Below are 22,673 nucleotides of genomic sequence, written 5' to 3'. Positions count from 1 at the left end.
GTTTGCTGAGAATGGATTGATCATTTGCATGCTTATTGAGTTAAGTGGGATTTACATACATACACACACACACACACACACACACACACACACACACACACACACACACACAGCAATCCTGCTTAGGATAGGTGAAACTGACCACAGGGGATGGGGAAGGGAGGGGGGGGAGGAAGGAGGGGTGGAAAGGCAGAGGGGAGGACTGGGATGGGAGCAGGCAGGAGGGGGAGGGGAGAAGAAGGACAGATGTGGTCGTTTGCATGTTTATTGAGTTCAGTGGGATTTACTCCCGTGCAATCATGCTTAGGATAGGGAAAACTGACTGGGGTGAGGGACGTAGGGCTGGAGTGGGCAGGGAAGGCGGAAGAAGGAAGGGAGAGGAGAGGGGAAGGAGGGAAAAGGCAGGTCTGATCATTTGTATGATTACTGAGTTGAATCGGATATACTCCTATGCAGTCATGATTAGGATAGGTAAAACTAACCAGGCTGGGCCTGCCAACCAAGACGTCTTCTGTATCTTTCACAGTTGGGCAGGGGGAAGGGAGAATTCTACCTTGTGGTTTTTCCCATTACAATGTTGCAAGAACACCTGCACTTGGCTGACTTTCTCTTCTCCTAAAGATACAGGATTAGTCTCAGGCCCTGAACCTGGCAACCCTACCTCCCACCCAAATTTAAAACAAAGCTGTCCCTGGCCACATCCACACCAGGCCTCTATTACACTTTGGACAATCATTATTTATTTATCTATTTATTTCGTGTATTTATATACTGCTCCATAGCCGAAGCTCTCTGTGCGGTTTACAATAACTAAAAACATTAAAAACAAATATACAAATTTAAAAACACATATTTTAAAAACAATTTAAACAAATTTATCATGGATTCTCTTAAAGCCATGGCCTCAAAGCCAATCATGGCTTCTCTCAAAGAATCCTGGGAAGTGTAGTTAGTGAAGGGTGCTGAGAGTTGCTAGGAGACACCCTGTTCCTCTCACAGACCTTCAATCAGAGTGGCTGACTGTTAACCATTCTCTCAGGGGAATAGGAGTCTCCTCTCAGCACCCTTCACAAACTACACTTCCCAGGATTCTTTGCGGGAAGCCATGACTGTCTCAAGTGAAATCAAGTCTGGTGTTGGTGTGGCCCTCTGATTAGCCAAGCCCATCAGCTGTGAGGCTTTTAGAACACTGACAGTTGGTCCTTACTGAGCATGCCCAGTATAATAGGCTTCCAGCCAAAATTTATTAAATTAATTAAAAATCAACCAGGCATTTTTTTAACTTTTAAACTGCAGTAGAGGAAGGTCAGAGTATGGGGCAAGGTCAGTATTAGGATTACAGGTACTCTGTGAACATGGCTGATTTTTTAATGAATTTCAACAGATTATGAGAACTCGCAGAAAAAAGTCCAAAAGGGCTCTGAGTTTTTTTCTCTCTTTTTAGACTTTGAACTCTCGATTCTCTCTGACTGTTTTGTGTATCACCATGAAAATTGACAGGGTTGTTAAGCAAGCGTTTCTGAGTTCAGAACTATAAGTTTTGTAAGGTTTTGTTTTGAAATGAGTTTATGGGAAGCCTCAGAATGGCATGCAGGGGTATTTTCCATTTAACATTGCGGAATGTGAAAAATCCCTGCTGACTATAGTATACAGTCACTCTCGTGGCTGTATAATGTAACCACAGATATTTCCAATGCTATTATGCATTGGAATCCTTCCATCAGAACAAAAGAAAAATGTGTGCCTTTATTTAACTGTACACTTTTATTTCTCTAGGCACACGAGGGCTTATTTGTCTGGATTTGAAGAGCAATGTGATGCTATCTTGAGTGATGTAAACAGTGCCCTTCAGCACCTGGAGTCATTACAGAAGCAATATCTCTTTGTTTCAACCAAGACAGGAACACTGCATGAAGCCTGCGAACAGCTATTGAAAGAGCAGGTAACCTCAAATTTAATTAGAAAAACATTTCAACTTCCTAAGCATATGTAACCATACCATTTATTTACTTGAAGCATTTTTATCATACTCTTTAGCCAGAAAAGCTCCCAGAACAATTTACAAAAATCAATAATAAGACAGTGTCTGCCTTCAGGCTTAAAATTAAAGGGGGGGGGGGAAGGATGGGTAGGGAAGAGGAAAAAAGCAAGTTTAGGCAACAGTTCTTAAAGTTTACAGTTCGTATAACAACCAACTGTAAACAATTCAGGTAGCCTGATGCCACTAGATGAAAGTTGAAGATTGACCAAAGGCAGCAGGTCTCTCAGCAGAGCCAATTAAATAGCCCGACTTCCATTCTTTCCACATTTTAAAGTTTCAGGATTGTACGTACCTGAATTGATATCTCACATACCTAGGAATGACTATGTTGTCATGATTATAACAAGAAAATACATGCCAAGCATTTTTAGCTGCTATATAAATGCTAAGTTTTACCAAATCACCTAAAGTTCCTGTTCCTGAGAAAGTGTCGGGAGGCAGAGTTGGGGTCCCGGGGGGTTGGAAGAAGAGGATTCAGACGGATGGCAGAGAGGAGGGGGAGCAACTTCGCCTGAGTGGAGTGAAGACGAAGCAGAGGAAATGCCAGAGATAGGGTTGCTTAGCAACGGAGAGCCTGAGAGCTGTGGAGTTTCAGAATCTTCCCTAGACATTCCCACGCCTCCCCTGCTCCGAAGCTCAGAACAGAAGGGGAAGAGGGAGGGCTGCCCAAGGCAGAAAAGCCGCGAGTCAGTTTACCATCAGCCCCCCCATCCCCCATACTGGAATCGGAACCTTCAGAAGAGGAGGGGCCGATGCTTCCCCCTTCGCCACGCACACGAAGGTACTTGAAAAGACAAGAGAGAAAGGGGGGAAGGCGGGTAGTGCCTGAGGAGCAGTTAAGGAGGAGTGAAAGATTGCGCGCCCGTTTGGCCCCTTCTTAAAGAACCGGCGGGAAAGCAGCCCCTTGCTCTGTCAACTTTCTCTCAATGCCGCAGGACCTGTATTTCTGTACTGCTTCATGGGAAGACACAGTCTTTGTTTGGACATTACTCTAATAAAAACGGAATTACTTACAACCCCTGGTCTGGTTCCTGAGTCTCATCCTGGGCCTGACAGCTTGACAGAGCCACCTCAATCACCCTCAACGCTCTCTTCACTTGACTGGGACAAGATGTCAAAGGGAGCGGGGGGGGGAACGAACCCCACTTCCGAGACGGAAGAAGTGAAACTCTTGAGGACTAAGGTAGCTGATTTGCAGACGGATGTCCAAGCCCTGCTAGCAGCCGTCAAGGCATTGAAAATGGATAATCAAGCCTTGGAGACCACGATAGACCAGATGCGAACAGCCCCTCCAGTTGCCGCAGTAAAGGTTCCCATTGGATTGCCCCCAAAATATGCTGGACAGAGTGATCAGTTGGCAACTTTCGTGGCACAATGTGAATTATATCTGGATGTCAGGCACACAGAATTTCCAGTCGATGGGGCTAAAGTCGCCTTCGTGATTAGCCTTCTGGAGGGAGAAGCTGCAAAATGGGTGACTCCATATCTCGTGAGAAAGGATACTGTCTTAAGAAGATGCAGAGGATTTATACAGGAGATGACCAAGATGTTTCAAGACCCGCAAAGAGCTGAAACAGTAGCGCGGCAGCTAGGCGCTCTGAAGCAAGCTAAAGGGACTGTTTCCGAGTACACTAATGCTTTTAAAATTTTGTCCCAGGAAACTGGTTATAATGATGCCGCCTTGATGTTTATGTACCGGAGTGGATTAAATGCTGAAATCCTGGATGAGCTGGCCAGGACCACCCCTCCCACTGACCTGCCAGGGCTCATCCGGCTATGCCTACAGATAGATCACCGGATGGAAGGAAGACGCCTGGAAAAGAAGCAGGAGGTCCCGAGATACTCAGCCTCGGCATCCCGCAGCAAGGCCCTTTCCACTGCAGGAGCGGCAGGTAATGCAACTGAGGGACAGGGAGGGGCTAGGCCAAGATTGTCAGAAGAAGAAAAGGAAAGACGACGTCGAGAACGTTTATGCTTTTATTGTTCAAGACCGGGCCATGTGGCCAGAGACTGTGGACTGAAAGGGGGGAAAGCCGAGCCGTCGGGAAACTAGAACACCCAGTCCACGTGCAGGCCGGTGGACTGGGGACCGCGTTGCATAAAGGCCCTCCAACGATCCAACCTCCCTCAAAAGGGGTGTTGGTCTTACCTATTCGGATTACAACTTCCAGAGGAGTGGTGTTTAATTCTACTGCCTTGATTGACAGTGGAGCCTCCACAAATTTTATTGATGCAAAGCTAGCCAAGCGTCATGGAATTTCCCGGTGGAAACTGGACGCTCCCCTATCTGTGGAGATCATCGATGGGAGACCCCTGAAGTCAGGAGGGGTGACACAAGCCACGGAGGAAGTGAAACTTCAAATCCCTGGGCATGAAGAGTTCATTTCGCTATACGTGTCAGATCTCTCGAACTTTGAGGTGATTCTGGGAATGCCCTGGCTAGCAAAGCATGAACCCAAGATAAGTTGGAAGGAGGCGGTGGTGTGGTTCACCTCACAGTATTGTCAGGAGAACTGTCAACCCGAAGGAATCAAGAACACCTTGGCGGCGGCAGCGCAGGAGATCGAGCAAGTGACCCTGCCGCTGAAGTATGAGGAATTCAGAGATGTATTTGATGAAAAAGAGGCAGAGACTCTACCCCCCACCGCCCTTACGACTGTGCGATTGATCTCGTGCCAGGAGCCAGCATCCCATCGGGGAAAATTTACTCGCTCACAGAGACTGAGAGGGAGGCCCTGAAGGAATTTCTGGATAAAAACCTGAGGCAAGGATTCATACGTCCCTCACAGTCCCCTGCTGGAGCGCCACTATTGTTTGTGAAAAAGAAAGGGGGGGAACTCAGACCTTGTAACGACTATCGCGCATTGAACCAGATCACCATCCCTAACAGCTACCCGCTGCCCCTGATTTCAGAGCTGCTTGACCGACTGCGCTCTGCAAAAGTCTTCACGAAGCTGGATTTGAGAGGAGCGTACAATCTGATCAGAATGAAGGAGGGAGATGAATGGAAAACGGGGTTCTTGACCGCTTATGGTCAGTTTGAGTACCTGGTCATGCCGTTCGGGCTTTGTGGAAGTCCAGGAGTTTTTCAAAAGTTCATGAACGACGTGTTTAGAGACCTGTTGGACACGTATGTTATTTGTTACTTAGATGATATCCTGGTGTTCTCAAAGAACCAGGAAGACCATGATCAGCATGTGAAAACGGTGCTGAAGAGACTGAGAGAGAATCACTTGTATGCCAAGTTAGAGAAATGTGGATTTGACCTCAAGTCTTTGGACTTCCTTGGGTACCGAATCTCAGCGGAAGGAGTGGAAATGGACCCAGGGAAAGTAAGTTGTATATTGGACTGGGGCCTGCCTGTTACCAAAAAGGATGTACAACGCTTTCTAGGGTTTGCCAAATATTACAGAAAGTTCATTCCAGGGTTTTCCAAATTAACAGCTCCTCTGACTGACTGCTTAAGGGGAAAGAAGAAGTTTCAATGGACAGAGAATGCCACCAAGGCCTTTGAGGAGCTGAAGAGAAGGTTCACTTCCGAGCCCATTCTGCGCTTTGCTGACCCGACCCACCCTTTTGTCCTGGAAGCAGATGCTTCGGATTTTGCCATCGGGGGGGTCCTTCTGCAATTAGACCAAGGGGGGAAGGAGCTGCACCCCTGCACGTACTTCTCTAGGAAGTTAAAGCCAGCAGAGAAGAACTACACAGTATGGGAGAAGGAGCTGCTGGCCATCAAGGATTCTTTTGAGAACTGGAGACAATACCTAGAGGGGGCATCTCATCAGATTGAAGTGCGCTCCGACCACAAGAATCTGGAAAGCCTCCAAACCGCCAGAAAGCTGAACCAGAGACAGATAAGATGGTCCCAGTTCTTCACTAGATTTAACTTCAAGATTATTTATCATGCCCAAGCCAAAAACCAGAGAGCAGATGCCTTATCCAGACAGCCACAATTCAAAGAAAGTGAATCAGATGACCAGCCTCAGTACGTGATGCCGCCAGAGAAATTAACGTTGGGATTGTGTCAGCCTTCATGGGAAGAGGAACTCAAAAAGGCACAACAAGAAGATGTAGACGTGCTAAGATATAGGCAGGAGACGGGACAAGATCAAGACTCAGAAGTGACTTTCCACTGGAGGAATGGACTGTTATGGTTCAAAACAGCCAGATATGTGCCAGAAGGGGAATTAAGGCTCAGAATCCTACGCCAGTGCCATGATTCCGTCACAGCGGGACACTTTGGGATTTACAAAACCATTCAGAACGTGGCCAAGGACTTTTGGTGGCCTAAAATGCGTCGGGTTATTGAAAACTATGTAAAGTCCTGCTCTGTCTGTATGCGGACAAAAACACAAACAGGAAAACCAGCAGGACTGTTACAACCGTTACCTGTCCCACACGAACCCTGGAAGGACCTCTCCATGGATTTTATAACTGATTTACCCAAGTCCCAAGGAATGACAGCCATTCTAGTAGTGGTAGATTTACTCACCAAAATGGCGCATTTTCTTCCTTGTGCAGGGGCCTTAGAGGCTAAAGAAATGGCCAAGTTATTCATCAAAGAAGTCTACCGGCTGCATGGGTTGCCAAACAGTGTAGTCTCGGACCGAGGAACTCAGTTCACAGCCAAATTTTGGAGAGCCATGTGGAAACAGCTGCAGACGGAGTTAAAACTCTCCTCCGCCCATCACCCCCAGACAGACGGCCAGATGGAATGCTTGAACGCCGTTCTGGAAAGATATTTACGTAGTTATGTGTCCTATCAACAGACTGACTGGGTATCATATTTGCATTTTGCAGAGTTTGCCTACAACAACTCCCTGCATTCCAGCACTCAACAAACCCCGTTTTTCGCTAATTATGGATTCCATCCTAAAGTCTTTCCAAGCAGCTCAGAGGGTATGCTGGTACCGGCGGCAGAGAACTTTCTTAGGGAATTGCAGGCGGCGCAACAGATGTTGAAACAACAGTTAAACGAAGCCAAAACGGAGTACAAGCGAGTTGCTGACCTGCACAGGAAGGAGCCCCCCCTTGCAGCCGGGAGATCGGGTCTGGCTGTCCACCCACTTCCTCCAAATGCCAGGTAAATGTAGGACTTCCGGGAAGGGTGACTTCGCTTGTGCCTGCTTTTCGAGACGAGCTCTCGTCTCAGAAGAAGTTTTTTCAGCGTAAATGAGTCAGAACATTCTTTTTGACTGATGAAGATTTTCTTTCGGGAAGGGAGAAACATAGAGATTAACCATAAAAGCCTGTTTTTGTTTGGGAGGACTGGATCTCATTAATTTATGAGAGAAGGTTCAGCCAGCAATGCCGGAGGACGTCCATCACGCTCTAGCTGAATAAACAACACGTTTATCTTTTCTTTAAAGAAGAACGGACTTAAACAAGCAAGCACCCTTCTTTCTATATTTTTTTTTCATTTGGTTTAAATCGTTGCTGCAAAAAGAGATTTGTGAATGTATCAGCTATAAAAATCTTCTGGGTGAGTTAAAAATGTTCTCCTTTATTCACGAAACTAAGGAGGAAAGAAATTGAAAAAGCCTATCTTAGTTTTTATTGCAAAAACCTGGCCTGGAAGTGCATTTTAAAGATATAAACGGAAGAGGGATTTCTATTTCGAGGAGGGGAAAAAAATAAATAAATTTGATTTATGAACTTTGGAGCATTATATGTTTGGGATTATTTTCTTTTGGGTCTATTTCATTTTGACGAATCTACTTGTTCACGACGCCACTAACTCTTTTGAAGCTGGGAACTAAATTTGTTTTGTATTCCTGAACATAAGAGATAAGGCAGGCTGTACTGTCTACATTGTGACTTCATCGAGCCTGGAATATTAACCCAATTGTGACTGAAATAATTTTTGTTTTTGTGGTTCTAAGAATGGCAATCAGGAAAGGGGCTGAGACCATGGAAGAAATCATGTTTCAGAAAATAATGGATGAGATTGAGAAATGAAAAATGAATTTAGCAAAATGACGCAGGAGTTTAAAGAAATAGTGGATTCTGTGAGAGAGGCTCTGGAGACTGGAACAAATGTAGAATTGGAAAAAGATCTGGAGTCTATGGATACAAGAAACAAAGCTTACTGCTTGGAACTTAACGTCTCTGAAGAAATTAATAAAGATAATAGAGATAAAGTTATCAATGTCTTGGATAATTTTTGGGACTGGAATGATGTTATGGAGTTTGACATAGAAAAAATCTATGGAATTGGCTACAGATATGGGACAATGGAAAAATTCTTAAGAGATGAGCCAGTTCATTTTGTAAAAAAGAAGAGTAGAGATGTGACTTTACAACAATATCTCAGCAACATATTCAGAATTGATGGCAAGAAAAGATTTGTGATGAGGGAGATTCCCATCAGACTCTTATTATATGACTATGGCTATGACAGCAATATTAATATGGGATACTGATAATGGAAGAATGGATACTGAAAATACTGGACTGAACAAGACTATTGAAGATGGAAGATGGAATCAATATTGATATTGGAAGAATGGCTATTGAAATCATTGGATCAAACTGGTTTGACGAGATGGATTAATCTATATGTTTATTTGGACTATGGCTATGATAACAAGATTATTATGGGATACTGATAATGGAAGAATGGCTATTGAAATTATTGGTTAATAGGATTATCGATAATGGAAGAATGGTTACTGAAATTATTGGACTTAACAGGATTATTGAAGATGGAAGATGGAATTAATATTGATAATAGAAAAATGGCTATTGAAATTATTGGACCTAGTGGATTTGAACGAGATGGATTGGTCGACATGTTTATCTGGAGAAAAATTGAAAGATATATCTTTCAAGGAATTGAAATCTCTCTTTGACTTTTTGTGGGAAGAATAAAGTAATGTTTATGAGATTTGATGATTAGTTAAGATAGCTACTGGAGGAAAGTGATTTTATAACATAATTTAGGAGACAGGGTTGTTATATATTGTAGACTTATAGCTGATCTGCGATAAATCGGAAGTCAACATTTTATTTTATTGTTTAATAATTTTTGTTTTGTTTTTTGTTTTTAAAAATTTGAATAAAAATTAATGAAAACAAAAACAAAAACAAATGCCAGGTAAATGTAGAAAATTACAAGACAAGAGGGTGGGTCCTTTTGAAATAGAAACTCAAATTAATCCCGTGGCGTACCGACTGAAGCTACCTGACACGTTTAAAATACATCCTGTGTTTCATCGATCCCTGTTAACAAAAGCCGCCCCTCAGTGAGTTACGGCCGGAGGAGCCTCCCGGAGCTCTGCTCCTGGTAAATGAGCAAACTGAGTTTGAAGTTGGGGAAATCCTAGACTCCAGAATAAGACGCCACAAGTTGCAGTACTTGATTCACTGGAAAGGCTATGGACCAGCTGATAGATCATGGGAAGATGAAGCTGACGTGCATGCTCCAGACTTGGTAAAACTTTTCCATCAACGTTTTCCCCACCGCCCCAAGTCAGCAAAAGGGGGGGGCAGCTTGGGAGAGGGGATGATGTCGGGAGGCAGAGTTGGGGTCCCGGGGGGTTGGAAGAAGAGGATTCAGACGGATGGCAGGGAGGAGGGGGAGCAACTTCGCCCGAGTGGAGTGAAGACGAAGCAGAGGAAATGCCAGAGATAGGGTTGCTTAGCAACGGAGAGCCTGAGAGCTTTGGAGTTTCAGAATCTTCCCTAGACACTCCCATGCCTCCCCTGCTCCGAAGCTCAGAACAGAAGGGGGAAGAGGGAGGGCTGCCCAAGGCAGAAAAGCCGCGAGTCAGTTTACCATCAGCTCCTCCCCTATCCCCCATACTGGAATCGGAACCTTCAGAAGAGGAGGGGCCGATGCTTCCCCCTTCGCTGCACACACGAAGGCACTTGAAAAGACAAGAGAGAAAGGGGGGAAGGCGGGTAGTGCCTGAGGAGCAGTTAAGGAGGAGTGAAAGATTGCGTGCCCGTTTGGCCCCTTCTTAAAGAACCGGCGGGAAAGCAGCCCCTTGCTCTGTCAACTTTCTCTCAATGCCGCAGAACCTGTATTTCTGTACTGCTTCATGGGAAGACGCAGTCTTTGTTTGGACATTACTCTAATAAAAACGGAATTACTTACAACCCCTGGTCTGGTTCCTGAGTCTCATCCTGGGCCTGACAGAAAGAAAGGAAAACGATGTTATTTAGCCTGGATTTGAATTCTCTGAAGCTGCCCAAAAAGTTTCTTGTTGTTCCAGACAAATGAATGGTATGTTGAAAAACTGGAGATGATTGGCAGGGAGTTTGCCTAAGTAGTATAATGATTCCCTCCAGGTCTGTGTATACCTACTAAATGCCCAATCACCCCAGCCACACCCTGTAAATTATTCCCTATTTGGGGGAATTGTATTTTAACTTTCATCAGGAGGGCTTTAAACTGAATCCTAAGGGGGAGGGCACACCAAAACAAGATGTGCTGATAATCATGGGGGATTGGAATGCAAAAATAGGGAACAGAGAAGAATTAGGATTTGTGGAGAAATGGGGCCTAGGAGACAGAAATGAAGCAGAAGAAAGACATTGAATTCTGTGAAGCCAACCATTTGTTTCTTGCAAACACATTTTTTGAGCAGCCGAAGAGACGACTGTACACATGGACATCACCAAATGGTCAATATAGAATCATAGAATCATAGAGTTGGAAGGGGCCTTATTTATTTATTTATTTAGTTTAATTTATATACTGCCCTAAGCCCGAAGGCTCTCTGGGCGGTGTACAAAAAGATAAAAACAAGCACAATATATAAATACAATAAATACAATAAATAATAATAATAATAAAAAAAACAATAACGAACCAAACAACATCCAAAATACGGAAATGCTGTTTAAAATACACTTTAAAATGCCTGGGAGTATAAAAAGGTTTTCACCTGGCGCCGAAAAGATAGTAGCGTCGGCGCCAGGCGCACCTCATCAGGGAGACTGTTCCACAGTTCGGGGGCCACTTCTGAAAAGGCCCTGGTTCTAGTCATCACCCTCCGAGCCTCTCGATGGGATGGTACTCGGAGGAGGGCCTTAGATGTTGAGCGTAGTGTACGGGTAGGTTCATATTGGGAGAGGCGTTCCACCAGGTATTGCGGTCCCATGCCATGTAGGGCTTTATAGGTCAAAACCAGCACTTTGAATCTAGCCCGGAAACAAATAGGAAGCCAGTGCAGACGGGCCAGAATAGGTGTTATACGAGCGGACCTTCTGGTCCGCGTCAACAATCTGGCCGCTGCATTCTGGACTAGCTGTAGTTTCCAAACAGTCTTCAAGGGCAGCCCCACGTAGAGCGCGTTGCAGTAGTCCAATCTAGAAGTTACCAGAGCATGAACAACTGAAGCGAGGTCGTCACTGTCCAGATAGGGACGTAGCTGGGCTACCAGTCGAAGATGGTAAAAAGCATTCCGTGCCACCGAGGCCACCTGGGCCTCAAGAGACAGGGAAGGATCGAAAAGAACTCCCAAGCTACGAACCTGTTCCTTCAAGGGGAGTGTAACCCCATCAAGAACAGGATGAACATCCACCATCTGAGCAGAGAAGGCACTCACCAACAGCGTCTCAGTCTTGTCTGGATTGAGCTTCAGTCTGTTAGCTCCCATCCAGTCCATTATCGTGGTCAGGCAACGGTTTAGCACGTTAACAGCCTCACCTGAGGAGGATGAAAAGGAGAAATAGAGCTGCGTGTCATCAGCGTACTGATGACAACGCAGCCCAAAACTCCTGATGACCGCACCCAGCGGCTTCATGTAGATGTTGAAAAGCATGGGGGACAGTACCGATCCCTGCGGGACTCCACAATGGAGAGTCCAGGGTATCGAGCAATGTTCCCCAAGCACTACCTTCTGGTGGCGACCCACCAAGTAGGAGCGGAGCCACTGCCAAGCAGTACCCCCAACTCCCAACTCCGTGAGTCTTCCCAGAAGGATACCATGGTCGATGGTATCAAAAGCAGCTGAGAGATCAAGGAGAATCAACAGAGTCACACTTCCCCTGTCCCTCTCCCGACAAAGGTCATCGTACAGGGCGACCAAGGCTGTTTCGGTGCCAAAACCGGGCCTAAAACCCGATTGAAATGGATCAAGATAATCAGTGTCATCCAAGAGCCCCTTGTAGGCCATCGAGTCCAACCCCCTGCTCACAGCAGGAAATCCACAGCTAGAGCATCTCCCACAGATAGCTGTCCAGCCTCTGCTTGAAGACATCCAGCGAAGGGGATCCCACCACCTCCCTAGGCAGTCGGTTCCATTGCCGAACTGTCCTTACTGTCAAGAAGTTCCTTCTAATGTCCAATCTGAATCTATGCTCCTGCAACTTAAAACCATTAGACCTAGTCCTACCCTCTGGGGCAGCAGAGAACAAATCTGTACCCTCCTCTATGTGACAGCCCTTCAGGTACTTAAAGAGTGCAATCATGTCACCCCTCAGCCTTCTCTTCACCAGACTGAACATGCCAAGTTCCTTCAACCTTTCCTCATAAGACTTGTTCTCCATACCGGCTATCATCCTCGTCACCCTCTTCTGAACCCGCTCTAACTTGTCTATATCTTTCTTAAAATTAGGTGCCCAGAACTGAACGCAGTATTCCAGATGAGGCCTGACTAATGCAGAATATAGTGGGACTATTACTTCCCTCGACCTGGAAACTATAGCTCTGTTTATGCAGCCCAAAACCGCATTTGCCTTTTTTGCCGCAGCATCACACTGCTGGGTCATGTTCATCTTGCGATCCACTACAATTCCAAGGTCCTTCTCACACGCACTACTGCTAAGCCGGGTATTTCCCATCCTGTACCCGTGCATTTTGTTTTTGTGGCCTAAATGCAGAATCTTGCATTTGTCTTTATTGAATGTCATTTTATTAATTTCAGCCCAATTTTCTAGTCTATCCAGGTCCCTTTGGATTTTATTCCTGTCTTCCATTGTGTTAGCTATCCCTCCCAGTTTCATATCATCCGCAAACTTCATAAGGCTTCCCTCCACCCCATCATCTAAGTCATTGATAAAAATGTTGAAGAGTATCTGCCCTAGGACAGAACCCTGTGGCACTCCACTCGAAACCTCCTTCCAGTCCGAAGCAGAGCCACCGACGACCACTCTTTGAGTACGGTTTTCCAACCAGTTGTGAATCCACCTGACAGTATTTCCATGTAGTCCGCATTTGACGAGTTTGCTAATCAAAAGGTCGTGGGGGACTTTGTCAAACGCTTTGCTGAAATCTAGATAGATGACATCTACAGCATTTCCACCATCTACTAAGCTAGTGACCCGATCAAAAAAAGAGATGAAATTAGTTTGACAGGATTTTTTCTTGACAAACCCATGCTGGCTCCTACTAATCACAGCATTGTCATCTAGATAGTTGCCAATGGACTCTTTTATTATCTGTTCTAATATCTTTCCCGGTATTGAAGTCAGACTGACCGGCCTGTAATTCCCTGGATCTTCTTTTTTACCCTTTTTAAAGAGCAGGACGACATTTGCCAGTCTCCAGTCCTCCTGCACCTCTCCCATTCTCCAGGATTTCTCAAAGATGATGGCAAGAGGTTCCGAGAGTACATCAGCAAGTTCCTTCAATACTCTGGGATGCAGTTCATCAGGCCTTGGAGCTTTGAACTCATTTAGGTTAACTAGGTATTTCCTATCTCCTTATCAATCTGGAACTGCAATCCGGACCGCTTACTGAGATTGCTACCGATGGAAGGTTGCACACTGTTCCCTTTTGGGGAGAAAACGGAGGCAAAATAGGTGTTGAGCAGTTCTGCCTTTTCCTTGTTATCTGTCAACATTTTGCCATCGTCATTGAGCAGCACTCCCACCGTTTCCTTGGTCTTTCTCTTGCTTCGAACATATCTGAAAAACCCCTTTTTGTTGTTCCTCGCTTCCCTCGCCAGCCTCAGCTCATTCTGGGTTTTAGCTTTCCTTACACCATTCCTGCAAGCCCGAGCCGCTCGTCAGTACTCTTCTTTGGTGATGCGTCCTTCCTTCCATTCTTTATACATGCTCTTTTTTATTTTTACCTCCTCCACCAGTCTTCCGTGTAGCCACATTGGCTTTTTCCGATGTCTTCCATTTTTCTTCTTCTTTGGAATTGTTTGCGATTGCACTTTTTGTAATACATTCTTCATGAACTCCCACGCTTCTTGGGCTCCTTTTTTCTTTTCTAGCCACGGGATCCTACCCATCATTTCCCAGAGCTTTCCTGAAATCCAAGGCTTTCATGAAATCCAAATCGGCTTTCCTGAAATCCAAGGTCCATATTTGACTATATTCTTCTTTGGCTTTCCCCAGAATCACAAATTCCAGCATTACGGAATCAAATTCCAATATAGGAATCAAATTGTTTATATAATTGGTAGCAGAAGATGAAGCTCCATACTTTCTGCGAAAACAAGACCAGGAGCAGACTGTGGTACAGATCATGAACTGGTCGTATCGAAAATCCAAGTAAAGCTAAAGAAGACCAACAAAGCAATCATAATGCCAAAATACAACTTAAATAACATCCCAGAAGCATATAAACATCAAATAATGAACAGGTTTGAGGCTTTAAACTTAGTTGACAGAGAACCAGAAGAACTATGGAATGAAGTCAGAGTCGTTATCAGGGAAAAATGCAAAAAGACAGTCCCTCTAGTTAAAAAAAGAGAAAGACCTCAATGGATGACTGAAGAAACTTTTAAAATGGTTAAAGAGAGAAGGAAAGCAAAAAGAAACACAGTAAGAACCCTAAATGCAACAATACGATGACTAGTACATAGGGACAAAGAGAACTATTATAATAGTTACTGTATAGAAATAGAAGAGGACAACAAAAAGGGTAGAACAAGAGCCCTATTCCAAAAGATCAGAGAAATGAAAGGGAAATTTAAACCAAGAGTAGGGATGTTGAATAATCAAAAGGGGAACACACTGATTGACCGAGATGAAATAAAAGGAAGATGGAAGCAATACACTGAAGAACTCTATAAAAGAGATGAAAGGATGACAGATTCATTCATGGAGGAACCGTGTGATGAAGAACCAGAAATTTTAGAATGCGAGGTGAAAGCTGCTCTTAAAATACTTGGAAGAAGCAAATCAACAGTAATAGATGGCATACCAATAGAGTTGCTACAAGCTACTGAGACTGAATCTGTCCAAAGTTTGACAAAAATCCGTCAAGAAATATGGAAAACAAACCAAAGGCCCACAGACTGGAAGCGTTCAATATATATCCCACTACAGGACTTCCGGGAAGGGTGACTTAGCCTGTGCCTGCTTTTGAGACGGGCTCCTGCCTCAAAAGAAGCTTATTCAGATATATCAGTCAGATTTTTTTTTTTTTTGACTGATTAAACTTCTCCCGGGTAGGGAGAAACGAAGAGATTAACCTCAAAGCCTATTTTTGTTGGGACGACCAGATCTCATTAATTTATGGGACGAGGTCCAGCCGACGAAGGTGGGACGGATTTTCAACAACAAGCTCTATCTGATAAAGCGAACGTTCATCTTATCTTCTAAGAGAGAACGCACTAACAGGCAAGCACCCTTCTTTCTATATTTTTCTTTTACTTGACTTAAATTGTTGCTGTTTAAAAGAGATTTGCCAGATTGATCGGTTTTTGACATCTCACTGGGGAGCCATAACTTCTCTCTGCTACTCACTAATTAATAGCTTATCTCTGTTTTTGTTGCAAAAAGCTGTCCTGGATTTGCATTCTAAAGATATACACAGAAGAGGGATTTCTATTCCAGATTTTTATTTTGAAGAATATTATATTGTCTGAGACTACTCTCTTTTTGGTCTATTTTATTTTGACGAATCTGTTTCCTGACGACCGCCATTAATTGTTTCGATCCTGGGAACTGCATTTTGTTTACTTAAGCATGGAGAGATAAGGCTGTCTGCTCTGTTTATACTGTGATGTCACCAAGTTTGGAGTATTAACCCAATTGTTGCTGAAATAAGAAGTGGTTTTCCTATATTTTTCTTTTAAAATGGCAATTAAGAAAGTGGCTGAGAATCTGGAAATAACTATGTTTCAGAAAATAATGGATGAGATTGAGATAACGAAACAAAACCTGCGACAGGGTTGTAAGGAGTTGAAAATTGAATTGAGTAAAATGAAGCAGGAGATTAAAGATATAGGGGTCCCTGTGAGAGAGGTGACCCTGGAAGGGGTCCCTGTGAGAGAGGAGACCCCGGAGATTGGAACAAACGTGGAACAGGAAAAAGATTTGGAGTCTATGGACTTTAGAAACAAAATCTATTGTTTGGAGACACAGGAGATTAAAGACATAGGGGTCCTTGTGAGAGAGGAGACCCTGGAGACTGGAACAGGGGTCCCTGTGAGAGAGGAGACCCTGGAGACTGGAACAGGGGTCCCTGTGAGAGAGGAGATCCCGGAGATTGGAACAAACGTGGAACAGGAACAAGATTTGGAGTCTATGGACTTTAGAAATAAAATTTATTGTTTGGAACTCAATGTTATCTCTGAAGAAATTAATGAAGATTCTAGAGATAAAGTTATCAATGGCATGGATAATCTTCTGGACTGGAATGATGTGATGGAGCCCAATATAGAGAAAATCTATGGAATTAACTGCAGCCATGTGACAATGGAAAAACTTTCAAGAGATGACCCAGTGTATTTTGAAAAAAAGAACAGAGATATGATTTTACAGCAGTATTTCAGCAACTTATTCAGAATGGATGGCAAGAAAATATTTGGGATAGAGGTAATTCCCATCAGACTCTTACTATATGACTATGGCTTTGACAGCAAGATTATTATGGAATACTGATAATGGAAGATTGGATACTGAAATTACTGGACTTAACAAGACTACTGAAGATGGAAGATGGAAAATGGAACTAATAGGGATAATAGAACAATGGCTACTGAAATTACTGAACCTAACAGATTCTGATGTGATGGATTAATTGAAATGTTTATTTTGACTATGGTTATGACAATAAGATTATCATAATTAGTAATGAGATGGATTAATCGATATGCTTATCTGGAAAAAAAAATTGATAGATATATTTCTTAAAGAATTGAAACCTCTCTTTGACTTTTTGTGGAAAGAATAAAGTAATGTTTATGAGATTTGATGATTAAGTAAGATAACTACTGGAGGAAAGTGATTTTATAATATGACTTAAGAGACAGGATTGTTATATATTATAGACTTATAACTGATTTGATCTTTGACAAATGGGAAGTCAATATTTTACTCTTTATTTTTTATTTTTTTTTCTTTTTTTTTCTTTTTTTTTTTTTGTTTAACTATTTTTGATTTTGTTTTTTGTCTTTGAATGTTTTATGATTTCGTCTTGTATGTTTTATGAAAATCTGAATAAAAATTATTGAAAAAAAATATATATATATCCCACTACAAAAGAAAGGGGATCCCAGAGAATGCAGTAATTACCGAACTATTGCCTTAATATCTCATGCAAGTAAAGTAATGCTCAAGATTCTACAACAAAGGCTCTTACCATATATGGAGCGAGAAATGCCAGATGTCCAAGCTGGATTTAGAAAGGGAAGAGGCACCAGAGTTCATATCGCAAACATACGTTGGATAATGGAACGGAGCAAGGAATTTCAGAAGAATATCACCCTGTGCTGTATAGATTACAGCAAAGCCTTTGATTGTGTAGGTCATGAAAAACTATGGAATGCTTTAAAAGAAATGGGGGTGCCACAGCATCTGATTGTCCTGATGTGCAACCTATACTCTGCACAAGAGGCTACTATAAGGACAGAATATGGAGAAACTGATTGGTTCCCCATCGGAAAGGGTGTGAGACGGGTGTATTTTATCTCCCTGTTTGTTTAATCTATATACAGAACATATCATCTGGAACAAGATGAAGGAGGTGTGAAAATTGGAAGGAGAAAATATCAATAATTTAAGATATGCAGACAATACTGTACTCTTAGCAGAAACCAGTAATGATTTGAAATGAATGCTGATGAAAGTGAAAGAGGAAAGCACAAAAGCAGGACTACAGCTGAACATCAAGAACACTAATGACAACAGGAGATTTATGTAACTTTAAAGTTGACAATGAGGCCATTGAACCTGTCAAGGATTATCAATACCTCGGCACAGTCATTAACCAAAATGGAGACAATAGTCAAGAAATCAGAAGAAGGCTAGAATTGGGAGGGCAGCTGTGGGAGAACTAGAAAAGGTCCTCAAATGCAAAGATGTATCACTGAACGCTGAAGTCAGGATCATCCAGACCATGGTATTCCCGATCTCTATGTACGAATGTGAAAGTTGGACAGTAAAAAAAGCGGATAAGAGAAAAATCTACTCATTTGAAATGTGGTGTTGGAGGAGAGCTTTGCGCATACCATGGACTGCGAAAAAGACAAATAATTGGGTGTTAGAACAGATTAAACCAGAACTATCACTAGAAGGTAAAATGATGAAACTGAGGTTATCATACTATGGACACATAATGAGAAGACCTGATTCACTAAAAAAGACAATAATGCTGGGAGAAACAAAAGGGAATAGAAAAAGAGGAAGGTCAAACAAGAGATGGATTGATTCCATAAAGGAAGCCACAGACCTGAGCTTACAAGATCTGAACAGGGTGGTTCACGACAGATGCTCTTGGAGGTCCCTGATTCATAGGGTCACCATAAGTTGTAATCGACTTAAGGGTACATAACAACAACAAAACCATACTCTCTACCCAAAAAAGTACTGCTGACTCCAAGCCATGGAACATTGTTGTGCATTTCTCTTATCATGTGACCAAGAAGAAATTTTTGAATGTGAGAGGTCTGAAAGACCTGAAGTATTTGGACTCCCTGATTCTTGTTCTCCAGGATCTAAATGGAATACTGTCCATTGCAGACGCTATTGTGCCTGGCTACAGAGCGTCCTCAGGAGTTACCTAATGGTTACAGTAGATGTATTCCCTCACTCTGCTACTACCTGGCAAGAGATAGCTCACATTCTTACTTTGTTTGGCCTTAAATTCCCCTGGAGTGAGGAAGCGCTGGACACTGACGGTAAGCATCCTCACTGATAGCTTTGAGGCCCCTGGATATCAGCAGATGCCGCTGACCTTCCAAGAAGCAGTGCCCAGGTCCACGGAATCAGGAATCTGCCGCAGGCACATCAAGGAATCTATGCTCATAATCCCAACAGGGTCATCATTGGCAATTAAATTTGACCTGAACAATGTGATGAAGACTCTGTGTGGTTTCTCGGTTCACCATTATCCAGCTGTTTAGGGCACTGTTTATTGTATCAGGGCTGCTTTTTATTTGTGACATGATTGTGCTTTGGCTAGTCTACTGTGATTGGGAGGAAGGGCTATGTCTTCATTATTGCACCACACACACACAACCTCACCTCCTGTGGCATCCTTATTTTTAAGGTCCTGGGCAATAATGTGGCACCATGTCCTTGTTTATTATGCTTTTCTTTATGTTGGTTTTATATTCTGATTGTTTCAGTACTCCAGGTTTCGAGAAGTGATGGTGGGAGAATTTTCTCCGTTGTATTGGGAGGGTAAGTGGTGGATTGTGGTCCCATTTGCTAGATTGAGAATAGAAATAATCTTACTATGCCAACATGGAAACCCCATTGTGTGGCAGTAATTTTTTAGTCTTTCCCATTTCAGGTACAGAGAAGCAAGAGAACCAGAGGGTTGCTTCTTTTTTGTCAAAGGCACATTGGAGGATGAGCAACTCATTTTTCCCTTTATCAGGGTGAATTACATTTTCTTAAACACACTTTGTGACTCTTGGGAGCATTCAGGGAGGGAGAGGTAGTGATGGGGGAGACCTAAACTTGTGCCATAAGGAAGGTCTTGGTCACAGGAGTCACTTTATTTCCAGAAGTAGACAAGTATGGACTTGTTGATGCATAATTTAAGGGATATTTGTTGAGAATAGCAACCAACAAGCCTTTTGACCTTTTCATGATGGATCCCTTTCTAGAATTTATTAAATTGTGGCAGAAAGTGGTTTATTGGATAGGGTGATATCTTCCTTGAATTGTACTAAAAAAGATATCTGACTATGAATCCATCTTAGCTTTTTTTTGAGTGCATGACCTGTAGCATTCTTCCCTGATCTATTAAATGGAAAAAGCTTGACTCTCCTCTACAGACCCAGCCATAGGCAGAGATTGCTGGAGGAACAGTACAGATACACTGGTTTTCTCAGGATCCTTAAGACCTTAGAGCAGCCTTTCCCAACCAGTGTGCCTCTAGATGTAGTTGGAGCACAACTCCCATCAGCCTCAGCCAGCATTGCCAATGGTCAGGAAAGATGGGAGTTGTGGTCCAACAACATCTGGAAGCACACTGGTTGGGAAAGGCTGCCTTAGAGCATAAGCATAGGTCCCTAGAAGCCTTTGAATTTGATAGGACAGTGAGATTGCTGATGTATTTAAATATTTTTTTAATGAATTTGGCAACAAGAATTCCAAATTATTGGCCAGCACATTCAAAAAACCATCTATCTCAGTGTAAGATCATTTCAGTTCAAACTGGCCAGACTAGAGTTTGAGAACTTGGAGAAATCACTGTAGAATTTGTCCACCGTTATTCTAAACTTGATTACTCATCTAGTCTAGTTATGGTGGAAATTTATACTTTTCTTAACCAGATTATTATTCGCCCTTTATTGCTAGGGAATATCTGAATCAACCTATTACGGAGGAAGAGATTGCTGCCATTATCATTAAACTTTAGCCACATAAATCTCCTGGTCTGCATGGCCTGCCAAGTAACTTGTATAAATGTCTTAAAGGTGTGCTTCACCCACACCAGACTGTCTTTTTTTAAAAAAATGGGTGTTATAAGGAGACAGCATACCAGAATCCTGGTTGGAGACATGGTGGCAATTCTAAAGCCTGGTAAGGACCCTGTGTCAGTGGAGTCCTACTGCCCTTTTTCCCTCCTCAAACAGGATCAGAAAACATTTGCAGCCATCTTGGTAGCCAGCTTCAGATGTTGCATTGCAGATTACAGTATATCCATCTGCACCAGATGGGTTGTATACCTGGGCGACAAATGACCCACTCCATTTGCTGTATCCTTAATATAATTAAGTATAGGGGAGTCCTTTAGCTCTTATTACTTCCAATGCTTATAAAGCATTTAATTGTTTAGAGTGGTGTTTCCTGTTCAAATTATTGCAAAAGTACGAGATCAGGGAGAAGATAGAGCAGACTATCTTAAAACTTTATAGGCCAACCAGGGTAGTGGTGTATGCTAATAATTTGGATTTGGACCCCTTCTTTTGTGGCACAAAACAAGGGTGTTCTCTTTTTATCTATATTACCTCTTGAGTCTCTTGTCATGATTCTGTGTAATAACCCTCAATTATCTGGATATGCACCTAGCACATTCTCAGTCTTTTTGCACATGACATTGCTGTTTTATTGTCAGACCCAGTAAAGGCTCTCCAGTAATACATCATGAGATTAACAGATTTGGAGTCTTGGCTGGTCTACAAATAAACTATGATAAGTCAAAGTCCATGTCTTTTCTTCCAGTGGTTGATGGGTATTAAGGTATGCTCTTCTTCACTTAAATATCTGGGAGTGGCTATTCCCTGGAATTTATTTAAACTTTTTGCCATGAACTTCTTCCTAGAGGTCAAATTCATTAAATTTTTATTTGAAGTGGTGGCAGGACTTCAGTCTCTCCCTCTTAGGCAAGATGATGCCTGTACCTAAACTTCTGTTTTTCTTTCAAGTTCTCCCGAGTTTTGTTCCAAATAAATCTTTTAAGCAGTTGGCAATCCCTTTTTAACAAATATACATAATTAGGCCTTGCTCTCTGCCTCCTTTTTTCTCTATATAAATAAAAATGTAAGCCTTGAATCCATTACTTTACAATTCACAGCCCAACAGATAGGTGGTGCTGTGAACTATATTGCAGCAACGGAGGAGGCAGTGGGGAGCAGCTCAGGCAAGCTGTGGAGGAACATTCTTGACAGGTCGGCCTGAATGGAGAGGGAGAAAGCGTGGGGGGCGGTTAGACAGCTCTAAAGGGGAGGGGGAAAGTCGGGGGGGCTTAGCTAGCTCTAAAAGGGAGGGAAGAAAGTGAGAGGACACTTTGACAGATGTCAGTCATGTGACATTACATTGGGGTTGCCCCACCTACCTGTTAAAGGTGACTCGGTAGGAGTAAAAAAAGATTCCCCACCCCTGGTTTAATGAGTTCATCGTGGGGGAGGGTTGGTGAGGTCTAACGGGGATTGGTGGGGGTTGTAGGTGGGGTTGCCGAGCAACACAAGCAGGATCGGAGCCCCTAGTTTTACATAAAATTGAAATCTGGTGGGTGGGGTCTTTCTCACCATCAGACAGGTTTCTATGTTTTTCAGTCAAGGCAGCTCATCCCCATAGAGAAGTGGAATTTGTTTGTACTTTGAACTGCGTTAGAAGCATTGGACAATAATAATAATAATAATAAATAATAAATTTAATTTCTTCGTTGCCTATCTGGCCAATGGCCACTCTAGGCGACTTACAAAATTATTAAAATACAATTAATAAAATACAGTAATACAATAAAAACAATAGATCTACAACAACAATGTTAAAACTGGGTAGGAGGCATTACAATTATATCGATTAACCCTCCCCGGATACCCCG

The 22,673-nt window shown here is 42.9% G+C and overlaps 1 protein-coding gene across 3 annotated transcripts in view; it reads left to right on the top strand.

The window, feature by feature from the left end:
- COG3 (component of oligomeric golgi complex 3) overlaps positions 1–22,673 on the top strand; it is a 115,779-nt gene that overhangs the window by 9,631 nt on the left and 83,475 nt on the right. For all 3 annotated transcript variants that reach the window (XR_009763878.1, XR_009763877.1, XM_061634728.1), the window contains exon 4: positions 1,777–1,942. Coding sequence is in view for 1 of the 3 variants with exons in the window: in XM_061634728.1 (XP_061490712.1) it covers positions 1,777–1,942 (166 nt within the window). In the remaining 2 variants the exon portion in view is untranslated. The remainder of the gene's footprint in view (positions 1–1,776; positions 1,943–22,673) is intronic.

This window comes from Rhineura floridana, chromosome 7, assembly GCF_030035675.1.
Source record: "Rhineura floridana isolate rRhiFlo1 chromosome 7, rRhiFlo1.hap2, whole genome shotgun sequence".
Taxonomy (NCBI): domain Eukaryota; kingdom Metazoa; phylum Chordata; class Lepidosauria; order Squamata; family Rhineuridae; genus Rhineura; species Rhineura floridana.
This window is presented reverse-complemented; position numbering and strand designations above follow the sequence as displayed.